This window comes from Temnothorax curvispinosus, unplaced genomic scaffold (assembly GCF_003070985.1).
Source record: "Temnothorax curvispinosus isolate PA1 unplaced genomic scaffold, ASM307098v1 QBEX01017793.1, whole genome shotgun sequence".
Classification (NCBI taxonomy): domain Eukaryota; kingdom Metazoa; phylum Arthropoda; class Insecta; order Hymenoptera; family Formicidae; genus Temnothorax; species Temnothorax curvispinosus.
In genome coordinates, this window is record NW_020227573.1 from 160,661 (window position 1) to 178,431 (window position 17,771).

At 42.1% G+C, this 17,771-nt stretch overlaps 3 protein-coding genes across 7 annotated transcripts in view; all 3 read left to right on the forward strand.

Annotated features, from left to right (window-relative positions):
- The first annotated feature begins 542 nt into the window (after nt 1-542).
- LOC112467726 (protein TRC8 homolog) lies at nt 543-6,290 on the forward strand. 5 transcript variants are annotated; one of them, XM_025036468.1, is made up of 6 exons: nt 543-931; nt 1,555-1,811; nt 1,880-2,319; nt 2,484-2,848; nt 3,154-3,521; nt 3,639-6,290. In XM_025036468.1, exons 4-6 carry the CDS (start codon nt 2,566-2,568, stop codon nt 5,052-5,054), a joined length of 2,067 nt encoding a protein of 688 aa, XP_024892236.1. In that variant the 5' UTR covers nt 543-931; nt 1,555-1,811; nt 1,880-2,319; nt 2,484-2,565; the 3' UTR covers nt 5,055-6,290. The 5 variants fall into 5 exon arrangements, with proteins under 5 accessions (XP_024892236.1, XP_024892233.1, XP_024892235.1 ...); XM_025036465.1 differs by having other exon boundaries at nt 1,555-2,027; XM_025036467.1 differs by lacking the exon at nt 1,880-2,319.
- Nucleotides 6,291-7,467: 1,177 nt separating this feature from the next.
- Nucleotides 7,468-17,771, forward strand: part of LOC112467724 (homeodomain-only protein-like) — a 12,211-nt gene continuing 1,907 nt past the window's right edge. Inside the window, exon 1 of the mRNA XM_025036461.1 lies at nt 7,468-7,750. The gene's annotated coding sequence lies outside the window, so the exon portion shown is untranslated. The remainder of the gene's footprint in view (nt 7,751-17,771) is intronic.
- Nucleotides 7,758-17,736, forward strand: LOC112467721 (cilia- and flagella-associated protein 61-like). Its single transcript, XM_025036452.1, is given in 19 exon segments — nt 7,758-9,927; nt 10,024-10,158; nt 10,275-10,551; nt 10,695-11,377; nt 11,458-11,793; nt 11,908-12,124; nt 12,344-12,612; nt 12,819-13,029; nt 13,118-13,323; nt 13,397-13,512; nt 13,585-13,739; nt 13,895-14,105; nt 14,278-14,486; nt 14,542-14,799; nt 14,953-15,057; nt 15,210-15,287; nt 15,697-15,813; nt 15,925-16,152; nt 16,154-17,736. Coding segments are annotated over 19 exon segments (4,194 nt in total). The 5' UTR covers nt 7,758-9,757; the 3' UTR covers nt 16,367-17,736.

The window sequence follows — 17,771 nt, forward strand, 5'->3', positions numbered from 1 at the left end:
GCGACGATGACGATCGTAACGGGAATCCTGGGCCCTGGCTGGTGGCACGCGAGACCTATCTCATCGATGTGATAATAGAAAACCGTTGTATGTACGTTATTGTCTCGTATCGTTGTTGTTAGCACCAAAGTTGGAGGCTCTATTTTTATTAACAATCGCGCGAGCGTATATAATCCGAATGTAAGATTTTTTTATTTTTTATATACAGCAAACAGTCGGACTTGTTGGCAAGTACACGTCGCGCGTGGGGCAACGAGCGTTTCTTCGAGCGCAACGCGTGCACCGTGCACCCTCCAAGAGAGAGAGAGAAAGAAAATACCACTATCGATTCGATTTTGTGCAAAATTGTATAAAATATGTTATGAGAGCGTAACCCCCTAAAAAAGCGCCGATGCCGCCGATCGCTCGTCAAGTTTCACTGTGGCGCCTGATCGGCCTGATGTTTGCTCTCTCTCTCTCTCTCTCTTTTCGCGCGCCCGCGCGCGCTCCTCCCTCCTCCCGATCAATAAAAATAATTCCTTTTCGTTTATTGGCGCGTTTGATCGATGACGGGCAATCGACAAGCTGATTGAAATGAAGTGAAAGGCGGATATAACGGCTAACGGCTACTGTAACACAAGTACTTGGCGAGGACTGTGAGATATGCGATATGATATGCGATCAAAGAGGCAGGCAAATGTGAGGCGAAGGAACGAGAGATTACGGATACGCCGGGGTGCCCTCGAGCTCGAGCGTATCCCGACAATCCCGACTCCCACGTCGATTCGAGTTATTCAGATTTCAGAGTCCGCGGCGAGAGTCACTTTCGTGACTGTTGCCGAGTCATTGCGCGGTCAGGTGCGCCGTGCGCCGCAGACACTGCAGAGTGCAGACAGTGACGAAATGGTCGAAATGTCACCTGCAAATTAATTTCTCTCCTCGTCGACCGTTGGTAAGTATAATGAGTATAACTGAAGCGCCGAGGGCCGAGGGCCGAGCGCGATCCTCTGACTCGCGTGATGAGGAATGAGGATGAGTGATGATCCCTACATTAGATTGATTAGATTCGTGTCGTGTATCGTTTCAACGTCCGGCACACGGCACAGGACAACATCCGGAGTAGGTGTCCGACGAGAGCTCGCGCGCGTTCTCGTTGCTCCACGCCCTTGTTATCACCAGATGATTTTCATTTTCAACGCGGTTGCGGTTGCGGTATCGTTTTACGAGGTTAGGTTAGGTGTCATGATGTCTGTCGGTATTCGCGTTTCGCGCCTCATTCGCGGATCTTATCAGGAACTTTCCAGCAAGCGACACAAGTATCATTTTATCTTTGTTACTCAGTACCAAAAAAGAAAGATAGAACGATGCTTGTGTCGCTTGCTGGAAAGCTCCCAAAGTTTCCTCCACTCGAGGCCTCGAGGCACTCGACGAGATCGAGTACCCGGAGTACCACGTTACACGATATATCCTATATCCTATATTCAATTCGAAAATCGACACGCGCCAACACGCAGCGATTTTCTTTCTATCCATTAAATGTAACATTGCGTATATTTATGCCCTTTGCTTTGACAGTTTTGGAAATTTATCGTGGTCCTGCGCTGCGTCCTGCACCCTGCACTCCTGCCCTGCCACCACCTGCCACCTGCCACATGCGAGTGTCTGACGACCCGAGACCCGACATTCCCGACAACGACGACCAGTCACCAGAGGAATAATGAGTCATGAGATACATGTCTATCTTTTTATCGATATATTAAATTCATCTAAATTGGAAATCAAGTTGGTCACTCATAACACACAGACATAATACAGCCCTTTTGATTTTCGAGGTGAGCGATAATGTAGATGTAGAATCGTTTAGTTTTTAGTTTAACCTTAACGAAATGTTTACCAAGAGGCGTGGAAAGGAGTGGTGAGGAGTGAGGAGAGCGGAAAAGAGAGGGGAGCGGGAGCGAGCGAGCTCAGCGAACTCAGCAAACGCGAATCGGCGAATGAGAGGATTTATGTCATAAATCATAATAATAGTAATAATAGAGAGATTTGAGGTATGCACAATGCACATGCCTATGTCTTTAAGTGGATCCTAATGCCACGACAAAATTAATTTTGTGCAATCTAAACTCTAAACATCTAAACTAAACTATTGGAGATCGACTACGAGTACTACCATTGTTGCGTGGCCGCGGCGCGATGTGCGATACGTGTAATGTTTTGACAGATATCATAACCTTGAACCTCAGTACATACATGTATACCTACATACATCTGTCAAACGTTAGATTTGCTTATTGTGGTGCGGACAAATTTTCAAAGCAGTTCCAATCAAATTGATGAAAAGTACTTGATTTGAAAAATTACTTATTTTCCCCCTCTATTTTTCAAGATATTTCTTTATCGACTAGCGTGTAGTAATTACATTAATTTATTATTGTTGCACTATACACTATACACACACACGCACACGCACATATATCTATATATATTGTACGATTCTACAACAGCAAGTTGCTTCCACGTGTGATGCCAGGATTGCCAGGGCGCATATAAAAACGTCTTCGGTCTTCCTCAAACAGCACTAGCAAGATGGAGACTTGGGAAAGAATCCTCAGCTTTGCTGATATTGTAATGAGGGTGCCACCTCTGTTTATCATCGACGAGCTACTTAGAATCGGCCTCGGTTTACCCAACGACAATATTGTGCTGAAAAACAATGAATATGGCTTTAAAACTACCAATTTGTCGAGCATCGCTAGTTCCATCTCTGCTGTTACAACAGACTCGTTTCTAATGGACCACGTTGATTTCACTCATCTTGCTTACAAGACTTATCTGATAATTGTGTTCAAATTTTTATGCTGTTGTATAGGTAAGTAGGATCTCTTAATATGTCCAGCAAATTCTAAACCAAACGGAACGTGTTTTTCAAGGCACAAACCCTATAGCCGAGCTACGTTATTAAGTTGCCACTTTTTGCACGCTAAGATACGTTTATTATCGCGACTTAAGGTCAAGCTGTGTTTTTCGTCGTGCAACAACCCAAAACCAAAGAGCTGTCGCTTTTTCTCTGAATAGATCGCTTTCATGTCGAATCTGTTGCTTTCGTTTTGCGTTCAACACGTTGAATAAAGAACGTGTGTCTTATAATGTCATGTACTATTTTCTTTCTTTCAGGTTTTCTCGCAGCCTTATACACGTTTATGTTGTGTACTAGACATTTGGTAATCGTATACCTATATCTAATATCTGTAGGGGTGATATTTGTGTCGTACTGGTCAAATGTTAGTGCGACGAAAGCGATTGTAGCTTACATGAGTGCCCACGAATCGGCAACCAGCATACTTGACAGTATATTATGTTTGAATCTATCGGACGTTCTGTACAACGGTCCAGGTTTTCTGATTATCCAAAACTATATACTGCAATGTCTGCTAGCCAGCGTCTTCTGTTACATACATCTTGCCCCAAGGCATCCCATAGTTCAGAAGCTTCTCGTGCTGAGCTTTATGTCACCATCCATCTTGGGTATCCATCCTTTACCGGTAAGCTTACCAAGTGTATCCTTGGTAGCGTAGTCGTATTTATCAAGTCGTTTGCCTTAATAGCAGGCAACGTTACACGTAATTGATATATATATATATATATCTTTTTTTTTCTAGGTGCAATATCTGTACCACGCACCAGTATGCGCAACGTTAATCCCGCTGGCTGTGTGTAAATTTGTCATCTGGTATAACGGAGTCTCCATGTTAAGAACCATCTACATGGGCTACCGGCATGCACGCAACTTTATAATCAATTACGGTTTAACCGCACTCGCGGAAACCGAATGGATGCGTCTGAACGTGCCGTGCGTACTTCGGACGTTTTGGATGCTGCGAATGGGAGAGCAAGTGGTGCAAATTCTCGGGAATCACTACGGCGAGGAAACGTTTACGTATTACGTTATGATCCGAACGCTGCTGGTAAACGGGTGCGAGACATTGACAGCCGTCCTCGGTATGACCAGCATAATCTCCTTCATCTGCCACTATATCGGCTGTTTCTTCCAATGGATACTACTGACGGAAGACGAAGATGAGAAGAGCATCGGCACGGTGTCCGCCATATTATTTTACATTCTTGCCCTACAGACCGGACTGACGAGTCTCGACAGGGAGAAGCGTCTAATACGACTGTATCGTAATTTCTGCCTATTGTTCACGGCGATTTTACACTTTGTCCATAATATAGTGAATCCACTCTTGATGTCGCTCAGTGCCTCTCATAATCCGGCGCTACATAGACACTTGCGGGCTTTGGCGGTCTGTGCTTTTCTAATATTCTTCCCGCTATCGTTACTCGTGTTCCTCTGGTCCCACTTCACAGTGAGCACGTGGCTACTGGCTGTATCGGTCTTCAGCATCGAGGTAATAGTCAAAGTGCTGGTCTCGCTAGCGATTTACTCGCTCTTTCTGATCGACGCGTACAGGAGCGCGTTCTGGGAACAATTTGACGATTACGTGTACATAATAAAGGCATTTGGTAATACTGTGGAATTCGCTTTTGGCATTATATTGTTCTTCAACGGTTTCTGGATATTGATCTTCGAGTCTGGTGGAGCTATTCGCGCCATCATGATGTGCATACATGCCTACTTTAATATCTGGTGCGAGGCGAAGGCTGGATGGAGCGTGTTTATGAAACGACGGACGGCTGTGAACAAGATCAATTCTTTACCGGAGGCAAAGGCCGAACAACTTGAACGATTGGACGACGTTTGCGCGATTTGCTACCAGGAGATGCAAAGCGCCAAGATCACTCAATGCAATCATTATTTCCACGGCGTATGCTTGCGAAAATGGTTATACGTTCAAGACCGATGTCCTCTTTGCCACGATATATTGTACAAAGTTGAAAATGTGCAAAACAGAGAACACGGTGGCGCGGCTCTCGCCACGGCTCTCGTTGAGCAACAAGACGGCAGGAACGACCGTCAAGACGGCACGCGTGTAGAAACTAGACGGACGTCGAATGTACAGCCTCGTCAGAATAATCAGACGCACATGGCCGAACGTTCGGACGAGGGCAGGTGAAATGATGTGGCTTTTCACGCGCATTTTGTGATATGATACATAGATAGACTCGATTTATATTTTTAACGCTAACTTTGATCGCGAAATACCGACGTCCAACGTGGAATCTCACTCGAAAGTTTCGCTCATTTGTATATTACTCCAACTTTATTATCGCAAAGCATTTGTAACGTATACATTTGTGATTATCGTGCGAGAAATCGAGTCTTTCCATTTCAATTTCTTGTAAAATCTTGTAAATAAGTTATACGCGCGAGAGAACAGTTACACGCGACGATTATCTCGTAATAAGAAAGTACTTGGCGTACAGTTTTAAACACTTTGGCTCTTTGCCGTTTCGATAGGTGTTTACTGCTAAATATAATTTTTGGATCGTTGTTATGCTACAATCATCGTATACGGCGTGACGCAATGGTATACAAGCTTCCACGTACATGTCATGTTGTGCTTCCATTTCTTAATCACGATGTACCGAGATACATAGTTTTCTATCGAGGGTGAGTGAGAGCAGTGGGCAGGAGAGAGGCACATTTTAAGATTTATTATATAAAAAATTTAATGAAGACAGAAAGATTTGTGTGGCTAAAACTTTAATTTTACGAATTTTACAAAATTTTAATTATACTTTTCTTTATAATTAAATTGAAATAATGATTCATTGTAAGTATAATGTTGTACATGTTTCAAGTGCCAGCTAAATGTCGTGTTGAGTATACGTAACTATAAAGAAGACTGGAGCGAATTATTTTCTTTCAAATCTACGAGTAGGCGATAGTAGTTATCGTCTTTACTAAGAAATCGACTGTAATTGAGTGTACGTGCAAATAAAATTCCATTATATCGTTTCTTCTTTCGTAAAATAAACATATTATAAAGACCAAAATCTCAAGATGACTTGATGTTTTTGAAAAATAAAAAAATGTGGGTTCGATATATCTCGTAAATATATTTAACAATTATATGCTCAATATTTCAAACAGAGATACAGAGCGCAGTCATTGATCTGTTAATCTTACGCACTGTGTACTATAACTTGTACTCGATATGTACATTTGATGGGTACGTCGCGATTATTAACTGATGTTTCAAGCGGATCTTCACTATCTTTTGAAAACAGAGATTAAGATATCTCAGTTTGGTCATTTATTTCTGTGAAAATGATAGATGATACGTTTAATCCACTCTATATGTATAATAATGTCGAAATAAGAGCATACGAAATGACTATTTCACTAATTTCGAGTGATTCGGCTTTGGTGAATTATTCCTTGTTATTTACTTATTCTATATTGAATATTACATCACCTTACATCAGATTATATGCGGAAATTTCTTTTCGTACAAGAGATCAATAAGATAGTTAAAAATGACCGATTTACCTTGTTGCACATTTGATTATTAACGACTCTTATACGATTTATTTTATTATAAGAGATTAATGTTGGTTTATTAGGGAATGCTGTTATTTAAATTTACAACATGTTTACGTTGAATAAACATTGTATTTTTTAGAACTTGGACATTTCTCTTTCTTCAGTCTTTATACGAATCCTACGATCCTAATCGATTATTCTTCGTCGAAGACGTAGCGTTCCTAACAAGCGCACAGAAGAAGATAGTTAAAAATAACGATTTTTCATTTTTCTTTTTACGATTAAGAAACTTGGTGCGCGCGGTGAGATTCTTGATTCTATACGTGCGTAGAAAATTTATACGTCGTATGTACCTTGGCGCGATGAGAGAGTAACAATAACCGACAGTAAAGCTATACCGGGTCAAGGACGAATTAACACGTGGACCCATTGGCGAGACCCGTGGACCCACGAGAGGTCAGGTCTAGGCTCGTTATGAACTCACCGCGGTATATCACGGTATGAGAACATTTATTCTCGAAAATTGTAAGATAAATTTTACGCTGTGATAAATTGAAAAATTTGGTCGACTTGTCCTCCTGACTACTATACGCTGCTATACCCTGACTGAGAGAGGGTAAAATGTGTATCCGTGAAAATTAATATAAAATATGCACGCCTTATTTTGAAATTCCAGAAGGTAAAAAAATATACACATATATTATATTTTATATTATATTGTAGAATGCAGAAGGGGAAAGGAGGCGACGCGGTTCGTTTCCACGATACACGATATAGCGGATTTCCATGCGCGATCGTCGTTTAATTATTTATCGAACGTTTGCATCAGCTCCGTAGCCGTATACCCCCCGTACCGTGCGCGTATTACAGAGTCGCGTATCGCGTAGCCAATATTTAAAAACAGCTGCATCTGTCTTTATATAATTATACATATACATATATGTGTATATGTATATGTATAGAAAACAGTTTCACAGCCTCCCACTCTATGCGCTTTGTGTTTTACATACGTTTTACGTCGCGACCGTCGCGTTTAGCTGAAAGTCAGTCGGAAAGTTTACGGTCCAAGGCGTCCAAGTCCCAAGCTCCCAAGTCAGTCGCGTGCGTACCGTCGCGTCGTCGGGTGTGAGCAGTCTTTCGCGTTCCTTTCCGTTCCTTCGTTCGTTCCTCCGTTGGTTCGTCCTCCGGTCGATTCGAACGCATCCAAGTGAAAACGATATTCGAATAAGCCATCAGTCTCTCTCGAGACACAGTCCTATACCGGTCATTCTCTCAGCGTCTCAAAATCGCCCTAGATATCAGAGAGGTACCTGTATACGAAAGGTACGTAGTCGCGTAGTTGTAATTTACTGCAACTTTTACATATATTTTATGCCAAAGTTACTTTTAATTTTCCGTTTACCAACGCAAGCACTCCGTTCTAAGCTCGACGATGAGCTTAACATATATAATATATATATATTCGACCGCGCGCACGCGCGCGGGCTACACGCAGGGGGTCTGGGTGCAGTATAGAGACAATTCAAGCGACATATTCAGCAGATTCATATCGAATAGATATCGTTTCAAAGATTTTATTATATAGATTATATAGAACATATAGACGTTCAGTCGCAAATTGTTGATCGACGATCCAGCACATCCTGATAGAGGGGACTTTATTGAAGCAATTAAGATTTTCATTCGATCAATGCTGGTCACAGCGCGGTTTCTCCATTTACCGTTTTTTTTCTGCAGGTCGACGAGACGAGGATGCAGGTGCAGTCGAGATACAATTAACGTACGAGAAGAGAATAGTTTATCGCATAATTTAAATAGTCCTCTATAATCCACTATATTGCTAGAGATATCGAGATATGAATTCCATTTGAATGAAGCACAAAACTGCGCAACGTGGCTTGACGTTTGACGCTTGACGCGCGCCAGTTGGTTGAGTTGGTTCGTTGGTTGTAGCAACGCGGTTGAATAGCGCGATTTTCCTTATAATACTTTCTCACTAATGAAATCATCCGACGCGACGCGACGGTCGCGCTTTGTTGTTTCGGGTCGCACCGCGTCGAGAGAACAAGATTACGCCGATATGTAAAGATCTTTCTCGATTCAAACTATTTTCGAGCGAAATTTAATTTAGGTCGATGAGAGAGAGAGAGAGAGAGAGAGAGAGGGGGGGGGGAGAGCACATTAATATAAAGAGCCATGTTTCCAAGGTTTATCTTTATTCGAGAAATAGCCGAAAACTTGCCGTCTTCGTAGAATCGAAAGATACATCTCACACAATCAGCTACGATACTTTGGGTCGCGTATATCGTGATCTCATGTTGCATGACCAAAATCATTATCTTAATAACTCAGAAAGGTCGACAAGATTTGGTAACGTCTTTGGCAACCAGCGAGAAAAGTATATTTCGAGAGGAAAAGGATATTTATTATATTTCCGTAGAATTGTAGGAGGAGAAGCTCTTTAGTAAAACGTACGTACCCGAATCTTCTCCGTTGTTGGCTCACTCTTCTGCCAGAGTAATTTTGCGCTGGCTAATTTAATTTTCGAACTTAACTTTCGAAAATTGAATTAGCTATGCAGTGATACAGTGGTTCGCCAATTCGATTTCAAGTTTAGGCGCGCGCCATATGCGTGCGAAAACGCATGCAGGAATTTAACAAGGAGGAAAGAAAGCCCGTTATCGCAGTCGCGTGTACGATTGTCTATAGCATATAATAGCTGCAGGGCTTGCATCGGGCAAGCTGATTGTGAGAAAACCAAGCAGACCAATCGATCCGAATAACGAAGATGAAATAAGATCGAGCGCATGCAGGATTCTCCATATCTCCGCTGTAGAAAAAACGTCGATCCGATCGTTTAGCCTTTAGACGTATGTACGTCTGACGTGACACCGACACCCGCGACTCTGTTATCTGTATCTGAAGGGCCCGGACACATACTTCTGCACAACGCATAATGCGTAAGCATAAGAAAATTGATGGGTCCATACACATGTGCATAAGGAAATAGACCAATTAGTTTTCTTATGCTTACGCATTATGCGTTATGCAAAAGTGTGTGCTCCCCGCTTTACTCCTGACGTCCGCCAGCTATAATCTAATCGAAAATTATCCGAGATCCGAGAATCGATTGCGATTTACGATCGATTGAAAATTGCCGAACGGCACGACTGACAACGACAACACGATTGGCAACTTGGCAAGAATCGCGAGTCACAACTCGCAACCGCTCGCAACTGGCAACTCGAGTCACAATAATAGTTCACTGACGGCACGTCACGTCCGTCGTCCATCACGAGTCAACTTGGCGTTAGCCAACAATCGTTCAAGATGTCAACCCGACTCGGCGAACGAGGCGAGCCGAAAGAGGAGCTACAGTTTAGCAAAATCTCGGGGTCGCGTCGCCTCCAACACTCGGATCTATCACGTTTAGAACGCCTGATACGCCCGGCGACTCACGAAATTTTCGGAGATGTGAAATTGGAACGACTCTAGTACTTGTAGCGAGTTATATTATACCATTACCTCGTATACCCATACGCGCATAGAGCCATATAGAGCCCGCGCGCCGTTGTATCGTTGCATAAAATTTACAGCGAGATTTGCTGCCTCTCGGTGGTCCAACATAACGAGAGGCGCGACATTGTTTCGGGGATATGCCTCTGCACGTACCCCAATGTTCCGTCCGTGCCACCGTACGATTGGTTGACCTGGTTAAAAACGATCTACGGGTAATCTTCCGTTTGCATATCAAACATAGCAAAGTTGACAGTCGCTTTACGATACGCGACGATACGCAATGTCGACCGTATATGAGTTTACTCGATTAGCATCACTTTTCGAAAAGGATCCCCGCTGCCACGGAAAGGAACACAATGTTCGTACACTTGCTCGTGTGGGACGAGCGTTACTTGAACGAGTTCCTCGCGGAGCTATTGACTGCAGTTTTCGACATCACTACCTATTGCCAATATGTGATCTTCGTGGTACCTCCTCGAGTTACGCCAAGTGAAATCTTTTCTCTTCTCTCGATTCTTCTCACACGTCCATTCACGATTTGTCTGAGTTGTCAGATATATATATATATGTTCGTATTTGTATTCTCTAGCGAATTTGAGCGTGTTTGAGCGGGACATGACCAGAGTCTTGGCCAAGACCGCCGCGCGAGACGCGCTGCAATTTCTCTATCTGATCGATCGATATCGATTACGTCCAAAGTTGAAAATACGAAGAGTCGTGTAAGTCGATTTGATTTGCGCACACTTGAATCGCCGCACTTGCGGAAAATTCACCGAAATTCCTTCCTACATCTATATGCAACTTGGTTTCGCACTATTATTTCGATTACCTTAATATCTTATCTATCATCGTATGGCGCTATAGAGAGGAGGACCACGACGACGTGATAGCGATCGTCGACGGTGACGGTGAGAGTATCCCGGTGATGCACCTAAAGAAGCTTTATGGAGAGTATTGCATCAGTGAGATGATTCGTCATCCGAACAGCTGTCGTCGATTGATCATCGGAGAGGATCCTACTGACGGCTCGGCTGTGGGCGTCGTGTGTCTCAATTCCAAGATCGACGTCGATCTGCTGAACGAAAATTTCGAGTTAACGCTGTACAATGGTCTGAAAAAGTCATGGAGAAACGACGAAGCGTCGGCGTCGCAGGGAGACGCTCGGTCCGCTGTTCATGGGCCCAAAGAGATGCACGCGCCACTCGACAGCCGTCATAGCGGCGAGATAAACGTCTTCGTTTTGGAAATGTTTGCGATGCGCGATGGAACGAGGCCGAGGCCTCCCTGGTCCTACGATTTCCTGGAAGCTGCTTTCGATTGCTTTCCGCATTTAGAGTATTGCGCGATCCTCCTCCCCTTTTCGCATCCGTGCTATCAGTTCCTTCAACATTTTGTGGTACTCTTGCACAAGTATTGTAAACCTAACCGACTATAGCGAGAAACATTTCGATTATCTTGTAAATATAGATAATACAAAGGAGTAGAATAGAGTAAGAAAAGGGAAAAATTAGAGACGTAGACATACTCGATTCTCTTTTTCATCTCGATAACAAGAAAGTAAAAAACATGGAATTTATCAAAACGAAAATGCAGCGCGTGCCATTGAGATGTAACCGAGATTTCCCGATGACGCTGTATATTGTACACCGAGTGGTTCTTCGCGAGGAGATGAGCTGTCGCCGCGCCCGACGACAAGACCGAGAAGCTATAGAGAAACTCTTGTTCACTGTGCCAACGAGACGCGAGGTCTTGGCTGATTTTGATTTTGCGACGGATCCTTTACGGCTCGATTTAAATTGCTTCGTCTTTGAAAGTAACGACACGATGCTGGGACTCGCTATACTGTGGTCTGTGGTTATTACGTATTATATTTTGATGTAGTGGACGTAGTTTTCACCATATGAAAAATGTGAAATTCAAATATTCAAGGTGAACGTGTTCCATTTATTTTACGTTTATAGCGCCGAAAGGCAGGTAAATTTCGTTACGAGTCATTACCATGTAGAGGATTACGTGTCTGTGCAGAGTATTCCTCAAGATGATTACGGACGTCTCTTGCATTTCGTTCTCATGCCAATTTTTTCCGCTTATCATCGCTTCTTCTTCCGCGAGATCGCACGTTTGAGCGAGTTAACGGTAATCTTTTATCGGCTTCGTCACGAGGATCAGAGCACTGCGGTAAGCTATACCTACGCAAAATAACAATAGCGATAGCTTCCAACACTTTATAGTAACTTCTAACACAAAGTAAGAACATCGAATTTTCACCACAATTATAAGTTTACTTATTGTTAGTTTATTATTATTATTATATATACCATAAATAAAAACTTAAACCGTTTAATCGGTAGGAAAGTAGCCTTACCTATAATACAGTGTAGTACGTTATTCATATAGACGTGGATATGTCCCTTAGTATCCTGTCTGAACGATATGATTCCGGTTGATCCTCGTCGACAAGCTGAATACGAATTCCCGATTATTCTGGAAAATCTTGATAACTGTGAAAATAATGTAAGAGGTAAAAGGGCGGATGACGGTAGATTTTCTCTATTCGTGACGTCGCCGAGACTAGCAACGATGCCACGTGTACGTATCGACGCGAGGATCGTCGTCGTTGGAGCATCGGACTGCGGAATTGCATTCGCAGAGTATCTCGCTGTACGGTAAAACACTTTCATCAATTAAATTATAATATACATGATCACTGTATACCGGATGTGATCCGTGCGTGAACGCGACTAAGCTTGCCAAACGATACGTATCCTATATGTACGATGACGTTTCAAAGATAGAAAGGATATACGGATGGATATATATATATATCCCCCCCTTCTCATAGCTATTGTATCAATATCGAATTCTGATGTAGATCATCGCAGCGTTATACGCAATTGACAAACTTTACGCTGATATCACCGCACGGTATACCATTTGATAACGAAACGAGTCGCGCAGAGGTGTGTTTGCTTCCATTCCGAGGGAGGTTTCACTCGGGATATCGTCGCTGCATGGCCGCACGGACTTGGATCAATATCGTCTACGGGACTATGATAGCGATCAACAGGTGGTCTTTCATACATTGATTTGATAGATATATATAATTCTTTTATCTATATTATTTCTATAACTCGAGTAGTACTTACTGCAGTAATCCAGCAACGTTGACGACATGATAGTCGATCCTTAATTAGTTCCTTAAATTTTGACCTGTACATCGTACGAGTATTTTCATTCGAGTTTCCTCACGCTAGAAAAGAGAAATACGTGACTGTGATGAATCAGGGAAATTTCGCGTATGATTATTTGGTTTTGACGTGCGGCTTGCAGTATCGGAACTCGACGTTACGAGAGAAAATGAAAATGCAAAAGCAAGAGTAAATGTTGCTATCCATAATGCAGTAATACATATTATATGTATATGTAATGTAAATATGTTTACTTTTCAAGAGGAAACAAGATACAAGACCAAATACCATGGAATTGTTTGACCGTAAACAATGACACGGAAGCTTCCGTCTGCTTCAGAAAGATTCGATGGTTAACGGGAGATTTCAAACAAAGGAGTAGGTGTAGCGATTAGTTAAATTGCCATTTTATACATTGTTTCACTACTCGTCGCTTTGAATTTCTCACAGAAGAGATATTTCTTTACGGACATAATATCGATTGCTACTGCGCACTTGGTGGTTTGATCAAGCTTGGCGTAAAGCCGTCGTGGATCACGTTGATCGAACCGAGCTTTTTGAGGTCCTGCGAGATGCACGATCAAGCTTTCTTTCACGATTACGAAGTAATGATTAATTATTATCGATTGCACGCTATAATATACGGGGTTGCGCCATTTATCTAGCCAGCTATATGTATATATGTATATATATAATACACACATAAAATATACATACCTATATATATTTATAGTAATATGTAGTATGTGGCCTACCTAAGGTGGACAAAGCGGTGACGAATGCCATTTTACAAAGCGGAATTCAAGTTTTTCCCGCATGGAACATGATCGATTGGGCTCTGATAGAGAACGACGATGCAAAGCTCATGATCGAGAGTGTCACGATTGAAAAGGAGGGCGAAACGAAAAAGTTGACTTGCAACGCTCTTTTCAACTTTTACGAGAAAACGATCGATTTAAATGCGTTCTTAGGTAAAGAAAATTGTTTCTCCAATCCAATGCGAGATGAGACATCGTTTTATAATTTATACCCGCCTGCATGTATTTTATTATGTCAATTATATGTTTAAAGTCGCGTTTGAAAAGTCGATGTAAAAAATAAACGATTTCTCGCTTCACTTTATTCTCTGATTTACCGTTTCAGCGTTCTGTCGAGCCGGTCTCATTTTCGATGGCTCGCTAGTAATAGACCCGGAGTGTCGTACCAACGATCCGTTTATTTTTGCCGCTGGTACCGTGACGAGATATTCCAGAAAGTTTTACGCGGACGCTTGGCAGCACAAACATTACGATAGCATGGAAATCGGAGAGAGAGTTAGTGTAGACTGTAGAAGAGAGGGCCGCACGCTCTTTTTAAGAAAATAATGTTTAGTATCGTCGATTGTTATCAAAAGCTCTCATTGCGTAACACGTGCGTTTCTTTTCAATACTTTCCATCCGTCTGCACCGAAAGCTCGCTCAAATTTTACGGAAAGCGATCGAATGGGACGAGCGAGTTTCCGAGCGAACGTCGAGGAAAGAAAAGGTCATGTGTTTGACACCCTCGATATTCCGTGCGCCTATCGTAATCGCTTGCATTTTACCGGGTGATTATTATTACCTGCATGTACGTGGACCCGGAGAGACAACCTGCCGTAGCACGGCGAAGATTAGTCGCAACCACTACGTGAGTTAACGTTAACGTTTAATGTTAACGTCGGTCGACGTGTTTGGTCCACGCAAACGGATCGACATTGTTACTCGGAGAGTATATAGGCTCTTATAGTTTATACGTCTAAGCTCTCTCTTTCTCTCTAACGTTGTTTCTTCTGATGCGCAGGGTCAAGCATTTGTAACCGGTTCTTGCGAATCTGAAATTGGATACTTTCGCATCCGATTGAATATGTACGACACTGTGGAAAGTGTAACCTGCGTAAGCAAAAAGGTAGTTAAGCAAACAATCCACAACAATAATATAATGCTCTAGAAATGTCGTGTGTCGTGCGAGATTTGTCTCGAGACTTGATAAGTTGAGACACCATGCTCGCGGGACACCATTGCATTTAATGTCTCCACGTAATGACATTTGTCTTTCAGACATTCCGCGTGCAGGACATGGTCGCTTTATATGGGAAACACGAGAGCATGTTAAACGAATTGAACGTCCGTTTTCGAGTAAGCGGGCAAAGGATGTCGACAATATTGAAATATTAAAAAGCTAGATATTGTCATCCCTTAAAATATATGCGTTTTTTCGGTATCTTCCAAGTGTCTGTCGTGGGTCTGTCACATTTAACGCTATTTTTCATTACCTTAAAGTAGATTTTAAAAAATCTAAAAAAATTCATGAAACATCGTTTATTTAATATCTTCTAGGCTTGCAAGTTTTACAGTTACGAGCAGATATCACTTTGGCTCGGACGCGGTAGACCCACGTATACACATTAAGGGTTATATTATATATGTATCATATTCCAGGATTTACCATATCACTTAATTTTAATTAATATCTTGCGCTGCCTTAATACTACGCTATACGTACCTAACGCGCTCTCGCCATTTTTATAAATTTATTTCTCATTAGAATTCATGCATCTCGGATTTCTACGCGTACTTTCGTGAATCTTGGGCCGCGGCGATTCTCCATGACAGATTCGATTGCCTGCGCGTCGAAAATCGTGCTACTTTGCTGTCGCGAATGGTAAGAGGATGACGCTCCTACTCATATGTTGCTCTCGCACAGGTTTATATTTGCACAGATATCGTATGTGCATGTCGCGATATTTATTTATTCTATTTCTTCGGCATACAGAACATTTACGACGCGTGTGATTTGGTCGACGCGTGCATACGCATGCTAATCGAGTCCAAATGGAAGACGGTGAGTACGTTTACCTACGAGACGAGTTTATCAAGACGTTGCCGCAAATATATATATATATGGTCCTCCCGAGAGCAAGGATTAAGTATCGATGCTCTCGATAATATGATAATGCTAATGATAAGGATAATGATAATGATAATAATAATGATGACGCGAATGCAAGAGCTCGATATTTGCGCAGATGTCTGAAGAGGATCAACGTTACATCGAATCTAGGTATGCTGGCTCGGCTTATCGTCAAGAACTCGAGAACAATCTCATGAATTTCCTCAAGTTTTACGAGAATGATCTACCGATGTATTGTACTTTGCGTAGACAGCGCCAAATGTATATGGATATCGCGGAAAGTCCGTTATATTTTGACCAATAAAACATTTTTCACAAATTTTCTGAAAGGTAAAAGGATTCGTGGAGCGAGAGAACTAATATAGGAGAGGGCCGAGAAAGAAAATGTAGTATTTAATCATCTTCCACCTTCTCTCTCTCTCTCTCTCTCTCTCTCTCTCTCTTTCTCTCGCAAATATAAATGAAAATGGTGTCGAAAACAATGAATATCAATATATCGCGGATCGTTATTAGGTTCCCCTTGTATAATCTACAACTGCTCGCAACGCGTGCGAGAGGCTTCTTAGCGCGGTGTGTGCTGCAAAAGTCGCACTGCATGGAGTCGATATAAGAAAATTGAATATCTTTATATACAATTAGTGACAAAGCACTACGTAAATTTCCACTCGACCACGTTGAGCAGCGTGCTACATCATACGCATAGACGCATATAAACGCATAAACGTTTTCTGAATTAAAATAATGATAATATATATATATCACATCCTCGCTAAACGAGTCCACGCGTCTTATACCTACCTATACCTATAATATACTTGCTACGCGATTCCATCATTCGTCGTAGGTCAAGTTTAACATTCCGCCGAGTCGTTCGTATTTCGTAACACTCGTAAATGCGACTACTGCAACTCGCACGTCGCAATGTCGCCGCGCCTACGCGGTGCCCTACCTTTATATTATACGCCTTACCTTTCGCGAACGCCATAGTATGTAACATACGTATATGAAATGTCGATACAAAGGAGAAACAAACGATGCAATAGTGTAACCAACGACTCGATACGACGTTTATTCTAATATTTCGCGGGCTATAGCGCGGATTTTTCGTAGAAAATTGTCACCATTTACTCAAAGAAAATATATATCGGTTTGCGATCGTCCGTCATATTCGTTCGCTGCTCCCTATACATTTATACACGTTATGCCAATTATATACATATACAGATTATACATATATATGGATATAGTCTTTTCTCTCTTTTCCTTTTCTTTCAAACCTTTTCCTTGAACCCACGCACGTGGGCACGTGCCGCGTGTGCGTGGCACGGTCTGTTTATTGTAGATTTCGTCAATCTTTTTGGTTTATTTCGCAAATAAATCTACGTGCAAGTGTCGCCGTTGCCACGCTTTTGAAACTCGTCCAAAATCTTGCTGGTCTTGATGATGTGTCGGTCATGGTCGTGCTACTTTTAACTTAACTGCTGGCTTGCCTATCCCTGTGTACGATCTATATACGCGGACGTATCTATTATATGTATAACGTTTCGTTTATTAATATTAGGCGTTTATCACGAATAAAACGAGACGAAATCTCTCTCACTCTCTCTTTCTCCTCGACAGTCGAAATATCGTAAATACTCCAGATTTTCGCTCCAGAGATTATAGCTATATATATATATATATATATATATATATATATATATATATAT

Coding starts and splice junctions, on each gene's coding strand:
- LOC112467726 (XM_025036465.1), top strand. CDS start 2,566: ATGGAGACTTGGGAAAGAATCCTCAGCTTTGCTGATATTGTAATGAGG. Junction 2,849..3,153: donor ATTTTTATGCTGTTGTATAG/GTAAGTAGGATC, acceptor TCTTTCTTTCAG/GTTTTCTCGCAGCCTTATAC. Junction 3,522..3,638: donor TGGGTATCCATCCTTTACCG/GTAAGCTTACCA, acceptor TTTTTTTTCTAG/GTGCAATATCTGTACCACGC.